The 16,751-nt window shown below is 44.1% G+C and overlaps 1 protein-coding gene across 5 annotated transcripts in view; it reads left to right on the top strand.

The window, feature by feature from the left end:
- VTCN1 (V-set domain containing T cell activation inhibitor 1) overlaps positions 1-16,751 on the top strand; it is a 93,039-nt gene that overhangs the window by 46,827 nt on the left and 29,461 nt on the right. Inside the window, exon 1 of one of the 5 annotated variants that reach the window (XM_012000847.1) lies at positions 14,286-14,359. The exons of the other annotated variants lie outside the window; for them this stretch is intronic. Coding sequence (XP_011856237.1) covers positions 14,340-14,359 — 20 coding nt within the window. The 5' untranslated portion in view covers positions 14,286-14,339. Of the gene's footprint in view, positions 1-14,285; positions 14,360-16,751 lie in introns of those variants that run through there. 5 annotated transcript variants of the gene reach the window in all.

Here is a 16,751-nt window from a genome sequence, read left to right as displayed (position 1 = left end):
GGCTGGTCTCGAACTCCTGGCCTCAAGCAATCCTCCTACCCCAGCCTCCCAAGGTGCTGGGATTCCAGATGTGAGCAACCACTGACCTGGATAATTCAGATGTGTCTTCCTACAGTGCCCATGGCTTCACGGACATCAATGAATGTACAGAGAATATCTAGACTTGAAGTGGAGAGGGAAAATCAGGGGCCCCATCCAATATACCTACCCTCTCATTCCCTGCATTCTATCTCTTATCCAATTATTTCTTTTCCTTTGCAATAACTAGTTCATTTCACTTTCCAAGCCCCAGTCCCAACATAAAACATGAGGTTATAAAATCACAAAATACTCAAAAGGCCTAAGAATGAACTTGCTCCTCTAATACTGCTGAGGCAGGGAAGCAGGAAGCTGTAACCAGTTAAGGGCCTTGCCTGGTTTATGCTTCTGAGCCCCAGCATCTTGAAGATGTTTCATTTGGCTGTCCTAGCAGGTACAATCCACTTTACGCACTGAGAGAAAATGCCTCCTTGGGAGTCCAACCACACCGATAGCTACATGCCTCAGATTTAACATGATTGTTCTAATTTCAGCTATATTACCTATTGTCTCTCCAACCATTGGCATATTCCAGAAATTCAAATAGCTATGAAGTCAAACTATGCCTTTCAGATCTCTCATGCCTGGAAGTAACACTCATGACTATGGTTGAACTACATTTCCAGTTTCTGGAAAAGATAGCTTCTATAGCTAGGGACCACATTTCAGAACAGTGAAGCAGAATTTCATGCAAGGAATGTGTGAACCCAAAAGTATCTGAGACAGGTCTTAATCAATTAAGAAAGTTTATTTTGCCAAAGTTAAGGATGTGCCCATGACACAGCCTCTAGAGGTCCTGATGATATGTGCCCAAGGTGGTTAGGGCACAGCTTGCTTTGATACATTTTAGGAAGACATAAGACATCAATCAATACATGTAAGCTTTACATTGGTTCAACCTAGAAGGGTGGGACAACCTGAAGTGGGGGTTGGGGGGCTTCAAGGTCACAGGTAGGTTTAAAAATTTTCTGACTCGCAAATGGTTGAAGGAATTATTATCAATAGAAAGGAATTTCTAGGTTATGATAAGAGGTTGTGGAGACCAAGATTTTATCATGCAGATGAAGCCTCCAAGTAGCAGGCTTCAGAGAGAATAATACATTGTAAATGTTTCTTATCGGATAAAACCTGTGTTGATTGTAATGCTGGTGGGCTTTTCTTGAATTCCAAAAGAGAGGAGGGTATAATGGGGTATGTCTGTGCTTCCCATCACGGCCTGAACTAGTTTTGCAGGTTAACTTTGGAATGCCCTTGGCCAAGAGGAGAGGTCCATTCAGCTAGTTGAGGGGTGTCAGAATTTTATTTTTGGTTTACAAATGCCACTTTGGCACTGATCAGGACATCCCCAGCCTAGCTATATTTTGATTCTGATAGCAGCCCATGGAAACTTTTTTCTAGTGGAATGTGGTTCGTTTCCATGAAGTAGTAGAAAAATTGCCTGGATGGAAAAGGACCAAGACCTTAGTCATTCCTGCCTCTTTTCCCATAAGGCCCTGGTTTCTGCTGCCATAACTTGGTCTTTCCTGGGTTTCTCAGGAAGAAACCTGAGACTTGCGTGACCACTGGGAACTGTTGTATTTGACTAAAATATGAAAAAAATGTTTCTGCCCTAGGTTTGGGTAAGATATGCCTAAAAGATGGGAGAAACTAAGAAACATTATAAATATAAAACTAACAGAGCTAGTTATTTATCCTGACTTCTCAAGTCTAAGTCAAGATCTGATTTCGCTGTGGCAGCATTAGAGGTACCAGCATTGGTTCCTTTTCTTGTCTCTGGGTTAGCAAGAAGCAAAGCTAATTAGTTTCTAGATCAAGGGAAAACTGGCTAGGCATTGCTTCTAGGCCTAGTAGGATTCTCAGTCCCTAATAGAATCTACCTCTAAGTGTCTCTGGATGAAACCTTCTCCTAACTCTATCCTTCACCCCTTTGGCCTTGAAACACAACACACTTGGTATCCACAGTCACCCTGGCTCTTGCTGTGGTCCTTAACCTCTGAGTAGCAGGAAAGAGCCAACATCTTTAGTGCCTTTGCTCCATGCCAGGCACTATCCTCCCAACGCTACATACACACATCATGAAGAAGGGCACCAAGTGAAGAAAGGAGCTCCGTCCCTGGACTGTAAATATTCTTCCCTCAAGCTCAGAAAAATGCTGTAAGTATTAAAAAGATGGTAGTACTGCCCACTGACATCCCCACCAGCCAGCATAGAATTCAAAGTATAAAAATACGGAACTATAAAAATACATACAAGGTAAAAAAAAAAATGTTTAAAATCACTTCTTTCTAGTTTTCCTGATTATAAATTTCTAGATAAGTTCATTGAATCTTAACTTTTCCATCTGGTCCCTTTTTGTGGGTGTGTTGCTCAGGGATGGGAGAGATAGGCTGCCGCTCCTGCTTGGCTAATGCTGGAAGGACAAGCTCAGTCAGCCTTGCAGATAGCCCAGTGTTGCCCAGACTTCAGGTGACACCGGACTGGCCTAATAAACACCTTCCATATCTTAAGGTTCTTGATAACTTGGACTGCCGGACAGCAAAGCTGGGGCACGGGGAGTATGAGAAGGCAACAACCTCACTTGGTCTTGGTGCTAGGTAAAGAAAAAATATATATATTCCCTGAAATTGTGTATATATAAGCCAGTCATCATGCAGATTTGAGGCCTGAATTCATAACACCTCCATTTCCCAAAACCCCTGAAACCAAGATTTCATTTTAAAGGGCTCCTTCTTGGCAGTGAGTCCCCAGCTTGAATGGCCCCTTAGCTCTGTCTCTGGTATTTGGCATGGAAGACAGAAGCTTTTGGTCCCTGGAATGCATAGCCAGTGAGCCCAGAACTCTCTTACTGATCTGGATGCATGTGTTGGTTTCATTTTTAGCCTCGCAAATCTCCCTCATTTTTCTTGCTGGCAAAAATGAAGTACTCAAAAATGTGTGTGTGGTTTTGTCTTGTTTTTTATTGTTGTTGTTGTTTTGTTTTCTTTTCTTTTTATTCAGCATTTTAAGTATTTTTAGCAAGGATTTTTTAAAAGGCTATTTAGTATGCACTATTCTGGAAATTTAACTCTTCATTCCCTACAAAGTCCTTTCTCTTTTAGAGAAACACTTCTATTTTGTAACTTATTTGTGGAGAGAAATGGCCAAGAGGACTCAAGATTAACAATTATTCAAGCACAGCTATTATGAATCTCTAGGTTCCCTTCTTAACCACAGCCAACCAGGTCTTCCGTGTACAACCCTCCAAGGCATTTTGTTACAATTTATAGCATCAGCAAGATTTCCCATACCACAATTTTTCGAAAGACTGTTTAAAGAGAAAGATAAATGACAATTTCTCCCATAAATGGTTTCTCAAAAGTTAAGAATGTGTTAGTTTCTCTTAATAGCACAGCATGGATATTTATTTGTTCATTAATTCAACATATTTTAAAGACTATGTGCTAGACGCTCTGAGGGAAACAGTCTGTAAGGTGGGGCATTTATTCAACAAGCATTTGGTAAGTTCCTCGCATGTTCCAAGAACTTGAAAAATAATAGGAACAAAGGCATGGAGGCAAAAAGCAAGCTGGCGTAGTCAGGGACCCAGAGTGGTTTAGAATGGATGGAGTGTGGAGCTGATGGGAGATGGGAGAAAGTAGTCACAGGTTTATGTAAATTCTTCTTGAGCTTATATTTTTATTCCAACTTTCAGGTTTAGTATGCTTTCTTCGCTTTCCATGCTTAAATCAATACTTTATATTTTAATCTTATTCTTTTTCTTTAAGAAATGGTATCAGAATGTATAGAAGGCTTAGAAAATAAAACAGACTTCTTGTGATTCATAAGCGCCCCATAACCCATCTCCAGGTCAGTGTCCGGCCCGGGGCTTCAGTGGGTCAGAATGGCGACCGGAGGTGGGGTAGGTACAGGACGTAGCACATAGCATCAGGTTGGGAGTCTCTACCGGAGAAATGCTGAAATCTATAGGAGAAAGCTAAGATTGGTGCCCAGGAAGTCAGGCTGGACTGGAGAGAAAAGACCAAGTAACAGAATCTGAAATCACAAGGCAGGCCCTGGGTTGAAGGCAGCTCCAGGGAGTAAGAAAACTACAGATTCCAGGCTGGAAGGCCTGGGAAGCTTCCTCTGTGTCTGCTACAGATGGTCAGGACCACAGAAGGGTTCTACTTAAGGATGCCTCCACCCTAGGACAGGGAGCATCTCCCCTGCCTTGGGTTTCAGAATGCCCCTTGATGTAGGCAGGCAAGGGTTGTTATGGTACAGAGTGGCCCCAGGGGCTGCAGCCGGGGAATTGCTCAGGCAAGCCAGGCCCTCAAGGGGTGGATCTGGCAGCCTGATTTTCATACCTGAATTCTCACAAGCTCTACATGGCTACACCTGCAGAACTGGGCCCCAGTATAAACTAAGAGAATGTGGGTCCCAGCAGGCGAGGATTTGCATCGGAACTCATGGTAGATCTTTTGGAAGACTGAATAATACATCCCCTACTTACTTCTAGGATACAGTGGTCTGCTTTTCACTGGGAAAACTATAATTCTGGCATTATAAAATAAAGACAGTGGATGACAGAAGCCTTGGAGTGTACAAATATGACCTAGTACATAGGAGAACTCACAGACTGCCTGAGACAGGTGTGTAGGCTTTCGTAGAGAAAAGCTCTGAGGGAAATAGATGTACTTGTTTCCAGCTTTATTAATGAATAAACAGTGAACTGATCCCAGGGCGAGGCTTTCTGAGAAGCAGCCAGCCCAAGTGCTTCTCTGAATCTCTTCAGTGACAGGCACAGATTTCCTGAAGGCAAATAAAGGAATGAAATTCAAAACAGTCGCGGTGGCTTTAGGGTGTTGCAAAGGTAATCTAGATTACAGCTCACTCTCCCTGTCAGGCCATCCATCTGCCTGAGGCCCAGATCATGGTGACTGATGACCAGGGTGACTGATGACCAGGGTGACTGATGAGCATGCTGACTGATGACTACACTGACTGATGACCTCGCTGACTGATGGGGAGGACAGGCTAAATAGAAATGCAAGTTCCTCACAGGGAGCCTGCCCTGTCCTTCCCGTCAGCCCTTTCGGGGCCTAGTTCCCCCTCCCAGCTCCCGTCTCAAACCCTAGTGCCACTCAAGCCCTTCCTCCTCTTCTCCTCACACAGGTTCAGCCTCCTGAGGTTCACCTGCCTTCCCACTCCCTTACATCCATTTAAAAAAGAGAAGGGAGGGCACATTCCAGGCTGGCCCTCAGGAAGGAGCCTGAGGCAGGTCAGAGCTGAGCTGGGCTCTGGATGGGCCTGCTTCTGATTACCTGGGAAGAGGTGGAAGCGTATTCTAAGCAGAGAGCAACAGGGCAGTGAACAGTCTGATGAGAATACAGGGCTTCCTAAAGGGAGAAGGGTTAGAAAAATAGCTCGGGGCATTTAAGGGTGGTCTTAAATTCTAGGATCAGTTTCAATTTTCTTTTTTCTTTTCCATGACCAGCAGACAAGAACAGTTTGAACTTTGATAAGCAATCAGGAGTTATTTAAATTTGGGAATAGTGAAAAGTAAAAATAAGAATTTACTTTTTTTTTTTTTTTTTTTTTGTAAAGGCAGGGTCTCACTATGTTGCCCAGGCTGGTTTCCAACTCCTGGCCTCAAGCAGCTCTCCTGCCTCGGCGTCTCAAAGTGTTCAGACTACAGGCATCAACCACCATGCCTAGAGAAGAATTAACGTTTATGGTTTTAAAATAACAGCTAATATTTACGTTTTGTTTTGTTTCTTTGGACCCTCACAATAGCCCTGTGGAAAAAGTCGTGTTGAATCTGGAGGCAGGTACAGGATGAATTGCAGTGTTGCCCAGCTGTTCATGTCTCCTGCTCCTGTGGAGCCCCCGTTAGGAAATGCTGGGCTCTCCATGGAGTGGATAAAGGGAGGAGTAGCAGCAGCTTCTTTTTGTTTCATTCATTCCAGAAATGATCAGGCTGTCCCTGAGCGGTGCTCCTGCCCTTGTCTATGGCTGGGCTGGAAGAGGAGAGGTGAACAGAAGTGGAGAGAGGTGGGGAGAGCAAGGGGATGCCAAGATTATGGTGGGGGGGAGTTGGTGAATGGGAGAGCAGCCAGGACAATAGCCAACCATGAAAAGAAGTGTTCGTTATCAGCCAGACCTCCCCCAGGTGCTGTGAGCACCCCTGCAATCTCTCTTAACGTCCACTTCAGAAGACACACAATTAGGCTGTTTTTGTTTACACCACAGAGACTGCTTATGGGATACTCGGCTTTTCTAACAGTACAGGCCCTTTGTGGGAGGGTCATGAAAGGTTTGGAGTGGGTTTGTTATTCAACACAATGGGATCAGTTATGCTGCTGAAGGAATCTTGTGGAAATGTTTTTTTTCTCTGCAGTGAGAATAAGGAGGAACAGGAAATACAGGTATGATTACGAAAAGGACTGGTAATCAACCTTGCATTGCCTTTTGTCTCGCTCCACTTGTGCCAGTGACAAATAGTGTGCTCAAGGATGATGATGAAATGCTAATGTGTGCTTATGGCAATCAGGGTGATGTTATATATAGGACAGGCTTAAGAATAAAATAGAATGGCTTTGCTGAAAACTCAAATATGGTTTAAGGAAAGGTGTCTACTGTTAACATTGTGAAATTTTCCACCTGATACTCACGCCCCTTCCAGTTTTCCTTCCAGAGTCCAAGATGAAAGACACCTCCTGTGGGGGAGAGAAATGTTTTTCAATCTATGTAAGGTTGTGTGTACTGTCCTTCCATCAGTTACAGCTGTACAAACACAAGCCTAGCCCCTGATTCAAATCCCAAGATTTACAAATCTTTTGATTAATATAAAATACGGTATAATGATGAAGACCAATGATGATGACATCTGAGACCTGAGTCTAATCCTGCTCTCTCTAATTTCCCAGGACTGAGTCCTTAGGGGAATTACTTAACATTAGGCCTCAGCTTCCTCATCTATACAACAAAGATAATAGTATCTATCTCCATAGGTTGTCCTATGGATTATATTAGATAGATGAGGCAATGTACTCAAATAAATATTAGCAATCATTCTTATATTATTAACAAAGGTTTTAGGAGGCATGTGCAGGCAAAGCCAAGGCCGCAGCAAATCCCAGGGAATATCAAATTACAGAATCATATAACAAATTATTTAAAAAGGACTTTCAAAATTCTTTGAAGCTTTATCTGGTACTAGAAACTTTTCCCACCCACTGTGTGTTTACCCAGCCCCTGCTTGCACATGAAATTGCAGGCCAGTCTCCGCGAACTCTGTTGGAAAGTTTCTCCGTATTTTGAGTCTAAATCTAATCTCCTAGAATTTTCACTCAGTGCCTCTGTTTCTTCCTCCAGAGTGATGGAGAACAGGCCAAACACTACCTGTCTTTCTTTTTTTTTTTTTTTTTTTTTTTTTGCTTTTTAAAATTATTATTATACTTTAAGTTCTCGGGTACATGTGTACAACGTGCAGGTTTATTACATATGTATACGTGTGCCATGTTGGCGTGCTGCACCCATTAACTCGTCATTTACATTAGGTATATCTCCTAATGCTATCCCTCACCCCTCCCCCTACCACACAACAGGCCCTGGTGTGTGATGTTCCCCTTCCTGCAAACACCCCCTTTCAAATACTGAAATGACATCACTATATTTAGTCTTCTTTAAATTAAACCACCCTAGTTCCTTCAACTATTTTTCAAAAAACATGACTTCTAGTCATATCACTGCCCTGATTTCACTTCTTCTAAATCAATGGTTCTCAGCTGGGGTGACATGTCTGGAAACATTTTTGGTCGTCACAACAAGGGTAGTGGTGGTACTGGTATCTGGAAGGCACAGGCCAGGAATGCTGCTAAACATGCTACAGTGCAGAGGATGACCCCCAATAACAAAGAATTATCTAGCACAAATAGTTCGTAGTGCGGAGTTTCAGAAACCCTCTTCTAAGTATGCATGTTAATCAGTGTTCTTTTTAAAGTGTGAGCCAAAAATGTGCATGAGGAGTGTCGGCTAACATTGCTATTATACTGCCATTACATTGCTATTAAATTAGCCTGAGATTCCCCTGGTTTTGTAGCTAGGAGTGACTTAAAGCCTCTTTTCATGTGTTTCTGCTAACCCAGGGATGGAATACATGGGGCCCGCAGGCTCACTTAGAAAACATTCACAAGGCTGGGTGTGGTTGGCTCAAGCCTGTAATCCTAATACTTTAGAGGCCAAGGTAGGAGGATTGCTTGAGGCCAGGAGTTTGAGACCAGCTTGGGCCACATAGTGAGACCCTGTCTCTACATGAAATAAAGAAAATTAGCTGAGCATTGTGGCACATGTCTGCAGTCCCAGCTACTCAGGAGGCTAAAGCGAGAGGATTGCTTGAGCCCAGGAGTTCAAGGCTACATTGAGATATGATTGTGTAACTGCACTGCAGCCAGGGGAACAGCTGGCCCTGTCTCTAAAAAAAAAAAAAAAGAAAAGAAAACACTGAAGGCTGGGTGCCGTGGTTCATACCTGTAATCCCAACACTTTGGGAGGCCAAGGCGGGCGGATCACTTGAGGTCAGGATTTCGAGACCAGACTGGCCAACATGATGAAATCCCATCTCTACTAAAAACAAAAATTAGCCAGGTGTGGTGGCACATGCCTGTAATCCCAGCTACTCAGGAGGCTAAGGCAAGAGAATTGCTTCAACCCAGGAGGTGGCGGTTGCAGTGAGCCAAGATCATGACACTGTACTCCAGCCTGGGTCACAGAGAGAGACTCCATCTCGAAAAGAAAAGAAGGAAGGAAGGAAGGAAGGAAGGAAGGAAGGAAGGAAGGAAGGAAGGGAAGGGAAGGGAAGGAAATAAAAGAAGAGAAGAGAGAGAAAAAGAAAGAAAGAAAACACGCAGTCAGGTGTGCCTGTAATCCCCACACTTTGGGAGACCAAGATGGGAGAATCACGTGAGGGGTAGGAGTTTGGGTAACATAGTGAGACCTTGTCTCTACAAAATTTTTTTTTTTTTTAATTAGCTGGGTAGTGTGCACCTGTGGTGGTGTACACCTGTAGTCCCAGCTACTTGCAGGGAGGTGTGGTGGAAGGATTGCTTGAGTGTGGGAGGTCAAGGCTGCAGTGACCCATCATCGCACCACTGCACTCCAGCATGGGCAACATGCTGTCGCCCACCCCACCCACCCCGCCAAAAAAAAGAAAGAAAGAAAGAAAAGAAAACACTCATTAGTGGTGGCACTCTTCCCTGTGAACACAGAGGCAATCTTGCAGTCTTTTCAACACAATATTCTAAGCCACAACTGCCAATCATTCAAATGATTGTTGGCATACAAGATGAAATCTTTCTGCCAGCCATGTTACCCTAGTTTTACAGTGTAGGGACCCAGGTCATGATTTATTCTGGGGCCTGTGCTTTGGAGGAATCCACTAAACTGTGCTATGATTATTGGGGGTAGCTAGAAAGAAAAGAGGATGCCTCAACCTGATACTCAACAGCAGCCAAGTCTCTTGTACGCAATTCCCCAAAATTCCTTTCCCAAATACAAAGCCTGGCCATTCACTGCCATGTTGATGGAGCAGAGGCTGCCCTGAAAGGAAGTCCTCTCTCTTTCACACACACCCCTCAAGTCTCATGTAATGACTCCTCCTCATTGCCAAGTTCTCCTCAAGCCTATACTCACCATTCCTGATGCTTCTGCTCTTGGTTTCCTGGACCAAAGCAGGCCTTGACTTTACCAGTATAAAGAGATACAGGGAGAGGAGTAGAGGCCAGGAAACATACTCTACACCTTTTTTTTTTCTTTTCTTTTTTTTTTGAGACGGAGTCTCGCTCTGTCGCCCAGGCTGGAGTGCAGTGGCGCGATCTCGGCTCACTGCAAGCTCCGCCTCCCGGGTTCACGCCATTCTCCTGCCTCAGCCTCCTGAGTAGCTGGGACTACAGGCGCCACCACCGCGCCCGGCTAATTTTTTGTATTTTTAGTAGAGACGGGGTTTCACCATGGTCTCGATCTCCTGACCTTGTGATCCGCCCACCTCGGCCTCCCAAAGTGCTGGGATTACAGGCGTGAGCCACCGCGCCCGGCGGAAACATACTCTACACCTTGAATTCTTCAGCAAAACAAAAATTGGAGTGGACAACAATCTAAGCTTCTCAGAAACCTGAAACCTATGCTAATCAATATCTGGAAAATGTTTAGTTTTACCTTGAAGCCCAGTGCTTTATTCCACATAGCATTGAAAATAATTCCTTTTCCCCTTTATAGGAAATACTTTTTCCCCATAAATAAATTTCCTTTTCTGCTTTTACTCTCCTTTTTGCTTTTTGATTTTTTGATTTTTTTGAAATGGAGTCTTGCTCTGTTGCCCAGGCTGGAGTGCAATGGCACGATCTCAGATCACTGCAGCCGCCGCCTTCTGGGTTCAAACGATTCTCCTGCCTCAGCCTCCCGAGTAGCTGGGACTACGCATGCACACCACTGGGCTCAGCTAATTTTTGAATTTTTAGTAGAGACGGGCTTTCACCATGTTGGCCAGGCTGGTCTCAAATTCCTGACCTCAAGTGCCTGCCTGCCTCGGCCTCCCAAAGTGCTGGGATTACAGGCATGAGCCACCACACCCAGCCTTAATCTCCTCTTTGGATAGGCTGAAGTAAATGTCTTTAATTTCAGCATTCTTTATAAACCGAGTCACTTCGTTGGTTTGTGAACAGTGTAATATGTTTGCTGCAACTTGATTTACTCATATCCTGCTTGGTATATTCAAATAAATCACACATTTGCAAAACTAATCTAGTTTTCAGTTTTAAACATTTAGCAATCACACGAGTGGAGCTGAACTATGATCTATAAGGAATGTGGTATCTCCCAGTTCTGTTAGTATTTGAGAAGGAAACAGAAACTCGAGAACATAGAAGCCATTCATGTTTGAATAAAACAAAAAGCATTTTATGTTTTCCAGACTGAGGGCTCTATACACTGTGTAGCAGATGCAGAAAGCTCTTGTTTTTAGAAAAGGAACTTGAGGAGGTGACAGGAGCCTTCCAAACATGAGGCCTCCTGCCACTTTTTCTAGAAGTATAGCATGTAGTTAAGACCTCAAGTCTGTAAGTCATACTCCCTCAAATCGAAACCTGACATTCCCACCTTCCAGCTATGACAGCTTCATCTGTTACTTAAGCTAAGCCTCAGTTTCCTCACATGTAAAAAGATAATAAGGGTAGTACTTATGGGGTTGCTGTAGGGTTGAACGAGATACCATATAATGAAGAATTACCACACATGCCTGTTAAGCATCAGCTACTGTTATGCCATTCCATGGACCTCTGATAAATGAATGGTTGTCCTTAAGAGATAGGTGTCTCCGGCCAGCTGCGGTGGCTCACCTGTAATCCCAGCACTTTGGGGGGCTGAGGCAGGCAGACCACGTGAGGTCAGGAGTTCAAGACCAGCCTGGCCAACATGGTGAAACCCCATCTCTACTAAAAATAAAAAATTAGCTGGGCGTGGTGGCACGCGCCTGTAATCCCAGCTACTTGGGAAGCTGAGGCAGGAGAATAGCTTGAACCTGGGAGGCGGAGGTTGCAGTGAACTGAGATCATGCCACTGCACTCCAGCCTGGGCAACAGAGTGAAACTCCGTCTCGAAAAAAAGAAAAAGGGAGAGAGAGGGAGAGATAGTTGTCTCTATTCTGGTTTATTTTTTGGTGTGTGGTACAGTAATACAGCCTGTCTGCTGCAGTATATGTTTCTATAGCATCAATAGCTCATGTATGGTTTAAAAACGGGAATGATGGCAGGACAACATGGAAGTTGTGTTGGTTCACATGCCTTTTTTTTTTTTCAAAGCAAGGAGAGTTGAAATAGCAGAATAGAATAAGAACTTCAGTGGGAAAGGCTTAGCATGGCTTTCAGTTCTCTTTTTATTTTATTAAAAAGAATTTTTTTGAATGAATATCTGCACACCGGGCTCCCTCTCCAGGGAAGTACATCCTACCCTTGCGAGTTCTAGGCTACACATCTGCCGCACCCACCTTCACAGCAACCACACCGGCTCACAGCACCCAGCAGCCAGAGTATTTATTTTATTATATCTGTGCATTTTTTATATTCATTTTTATATTTATATATTCCCCTGAAGTAGTTTCCGGCCCTACTGAGCTGCCTGCTTTGTCTGTCCAAGTTATCTCCTGAGGTACTAGTTATTGTTTCTGTTAGTAGAGTAATGACAAAGCCACATAGGTTTCGAGCGGTGTGCCTTTAACCCTATTTTTCCCCATAAGGCCTGTTACTTTTATTGTGTAATTTCACAGAACGTGAGGCTTTTCAGGAATGTGCTTATCATGTTTTAACAAAGGCCCAGTTTCTTTCACATGCCACAGAAGGCAGCAGCAGCTGAAGCAGGCATGTGAGGGAACCAAACCAGGCCCTCCTCAGGAAGGGGGACAGAATTCCAGGCTGCAAAGCTGCTCCTTCACCTGGAAGGCTCTGGGTTCTGCAGCCTCTGAAAGCACCTTCCCAGCCCACAGCCCAGAGCACTAAAGTGCAATGCTTAGATCCTGACCCCCTGTACCCCCAGCAGAAATAATACCTTTTCTGTGTGTTTCTGCCTTGGACAGAGAGTGTGTAGCAGCATGGATCAGCTCAATACATTTCTGAATAAAGCCTTTCTCTTCACTTTCTTTGAAATTTGTTCATGGAAATGCACTTTGATTATCTCTGTTTCCCCTGGGTTTAAATTCTTCCTACCTCCCTAGGTCTCGGCTCACTGCAACCTCCACCTCCCGGGCTCAAGCAATTCTCCTGTCCCAGCCTCCCAAGTAGCTGGGATTATAGGTGTGTACCACCATGCCCAGCTAAATTTTGTATTTTTAGTAGAGACAGGGTTTCACCATGTTGGTCAGGCTGGTCTCGAACTGCTGACCTCAGGTGATCCACCCGCCTCGGCTTCCCAAAGTGCTGGGACCACAGGTGTGAGTCACCGCGCCTGGTCTGTTTGTTTCTTTACTAAAGCCCTGATCACATTCTGCCTCAGATTATTACAAAGGTTTGTGTGTATGTCACCTCAGTTTAACTATAAGCTTCTTGAGGGCAGGGACTTTGTTCACATCATCTCTCCGTTTCCTTCATATTGACTAGCACTATGTCTTTCACATAGTAAGTACTTAATAAATGTTTACTAAATGAGCAAGCCCTCCAAAAGCATTGATTGTTGTTTGGGCCCTTTTGTAATGAGTGGGTATCAAAAGTACACTGTGAATCCCAATGCAGTGGTTAGAAGACATAGTTTTGCATTAAACATTTCCTGTAGCATAGTTATTGGAAATCATTGAGAGGAAAGCAAAGATCAGAAAGCAATGTAAGAACCCCTACAGTGAAATATTTTTTTCATCTTTCTAAAAAATTAATAAGCAACAGACAGGAATTAATTTGGCTGCTCTGATAGTTCCTGCTTCTCTTTCCAAGGCTCTGGAAGTTGAACCGTTTCCCAAGGGAATACTAGTTCAGAACAAACCTCAAGGTGATTCCTGCTCCGATAGGGAATTTGGTGACAGATGGCAGGCTTCTGTTTTCACAGTGAGGGACACGTGGGCCTGGTGTGATGGAGGGGCTAGGAGCTTTGGCTGAAATACACAACTTCCATTGTCCCCCTCTTCTTGGAGAGTGCCCACATATCTGTTTAGTGTCGCTGTTCAGGTCCCCTCCCGTAAAAGTCACAGCTTTTAATAATAAACTTACAGCAATAGCTTATATATAAAATGTATTTATAGTAAAAGTGTGTATGAATAGCCCCTTCTGAATAATGCCACATTCATCATCTAATTTGATCCTGAAATGACCTTTTTGTATTAGTTTGCTAGTGCTGTTGTAACAAAGTACCAAAAATCAGGTGGCTGAGAAATGGAAATGTGTTCTCTCACAGCTATGGAGGCTGCAGGCCAGGATGGACATGTCTGCAGGATTTGTTACTTGTGAGAGTGGTGAGAGAGAATCCGTTGCATGTCTCTCCTAGCTTCTGGAGGTTTGCTGGCAACCTTTGGTGTTCCTTGAGTTGTAGATCTCTGCTTTCATCTTTACATGGTGTTGCATGTGTGTGTGTGTGTGTGTGGGTATGTGTGTTCATGTGCGTTCAAATTTCCCCTTTTTATAAAGACACCAGCCATACTGGATTAGGAATTCACCACTACCCTACTCTAGTATGACCTTAACTAATTACATCTGCAGTTGTGTCCAGAATTTATTCCTTCTGGTGGGTTCTTGGTCTTGCTGACTTCAAGAATGAAGCCACTGACCTCGCAGTGAGTGTTACAGCTCTTAAAGGTGGTGTGTCCGGAGTTGTTTGTTCCTCCCAGTGGGTTCGGGGTCTCTCTGACTTCAGAAATGAAGCCATGGACCTTCATGGTGAGTGTTACGGCTCTTAAAGTTGGTGCAGACCCAAAGAGGGAGCAGCAGCAAGATTTATGTGAAGAGCCAAAGAACAAACCTTCCACAGTGTGCAGGGGGACCCGAGCAGTTTGCCCCTACTGGCTGGGGTGGCCAGCTTTTATTCTCTTATTTGGCCCCACCCACATCCTGCTGATTGGTCCATTTTACAGAGTGCTGATTGGTGTGTTTACAATCCTTTAACTAGACACAGAGCACTGATTGGTGCATTTTTACAGAGTGCTTCTTGGTGCATTTACAATCCTTTAGCTAGTCAGAAAAGTTCTCCAAGTCCCCACTTGACCAGGAAGTCCAGCTGTCTTCACCTCTCACAGTGACCCTATTAATAAGTAAAGGCACACTCAGAGGTACTTGGGGTTAGGACTTCAACGTGAATGTTGTTGGGGGGGGGCACACACGCAACCTTTATAATAGGTAAAGCAGGAATTACTTTATTTCCCATTTTACAAAAAAAGACAATGAGCCTCAGAGAGATGAAGTAATTTACCCAAAGTGAATGAAAACCCTTGGTCACACACAAGTCAGCTGCCTGTCTCAGTAGTCAAAGACAGCCGGAGGATGGTGCCTCTTGCTATAACTTTATCTAGCTGTTCTCACTCTCTTGGACCAGTAAGAACTGAGGCTGCACTGAGGTATGGAAAAAGAGGACAGTGGCCAAATGTGGTCTCCCCTTGGAATCATTTTAGCAGATGCCCTATTATTTAAAGCATCGCTTGCTGCCCTGTGGCTGCACCTCATGAGGGCTTGGCCTGCAGGGTACTCTTGTTTCTGTCTGGTGGGCCCATTCCTGAGCCATAGGAGGCTGGGTACAATGAGCCTATTCAGGGCAGAAAGTGCAATGCCCCGTGCTTCATTTTCCTCTCTATAGCATCGTTCTTTGCCTCCCTGTGCCTTTCTTTTGTCCTGCCTATTGAGTAACATCAGCGTGGGTGTTGGGAGCGTGTGAATTGGCAGCTGTGTGAGAGGGCTGCTGAGGACGTCTGACCGATGATGAATGCGCCAGGACAGGCAGCAACGGGCGAGCTTCCCAGGAACCACTTTGACCTGTGCCTTCTGCTCTGCCTGAGTCACTCTCACGAGCTAAAGCAGGTGACCCCTCAAGGAGTGCATATTCCCCTTGGCAAAGGAAAGGGACACGCCCCATCCGTGAGCTCCTACCCTTGGTACACTTGGAGGGAGTTGAGTACAGATTTAAGAGACAAATTCTAAATTCTAATCTCTGCTCTGCCACTTGCCAACTGTGTGACTTTAGGGAAGATGCTTTATCTCCCTGTGTCACTTCCCCATCTATAAAATGGAGACAATAAAATTTGCTCTCCTCCTGAGATTACTAAATGGATAATTGATATAAGTTATAAATGCTGCTTGGAACAACATGTCTGCCATATAATTCTAGCACTTAGTACATGTAAGCAATACTTCCTTATTTATTTATTTAGTTTCCCAGGTGTCATTTGTTAATCTGTTCATTAAAAATTGGTGAGGATCCACCAGTTAGAATGGTGATTATTAAAAAGTCAGGAAACAACAGATGCTGGCAAGGCTGTGGAGAAATAGGAATGCTTTTACACTGTTGGTGGGAGTGTAAATTAGTTCAACCGTTGTGAAAAATGGTGTGGCAATTCCTCAAGGATCTAGAACCAGAAGTACCATTTAACCCAGCAATCCCATTACTGGGTATACACCCAAAGGATTATAAATCATTCTACCATAGAGATACATGCACACGTGTGTTTATTGCAGCACTATTTACAATAGCAAAGACTTGGAACCAACCCAAATGCCCATCAACGATAGGCTGGATAAAGAAAATGTGGCACATATACACCATGGAATACTATACAGCCATAAAAACGAATGAGTTCATGTCCTTTGCAGGAACATGGATGAAACTGGAAACCATCATTCTCAGCAAAGTAACACAGGAACGGAAAACCAAACACCACATGTTCTCACTCATAAATGGTAGTTGAACAGTGAGAACACATGGATACAGGGAGGGGAACATCACACACTGAGGCCTGTCGGGGGTTAGGGGGCAGGGGGAGGGAGAGCATTAGGACAAATACCTAAGGCATGCGGGGCTTAAAACCTAGATGACGGGTTGATAGGTGCAGCGAACCACCATGACACATGTGTACGTATGTAACAAACCTGCACGTTCTACACATGTATCCCAGAACTTAAAATAAAAAATAATTGGTGAAGATCATATCAAAACACAGTGGTTGTGTTTAGATGATGGGA

Source organism: Mandrillus leucophaeus, unplaced genomic scaffold, assembly GCF_000951045.1.
Source record: "Mandrillus leucophaeus isolate KB7577 unplaced genomic scaffold, Mleu.le_1.0 Scaffold64, whole genome shotgun sequence".
Taxonomy (NCBI): Eukaryota; Metazoa; Chordata; class Mammalia; order Primates; family Cercopithecidae; genus Mandrillus; species Mandrillus leucophaeus.
This window is presented reverse-complemented; position numbering and strand designations above follow the sequence as displayed.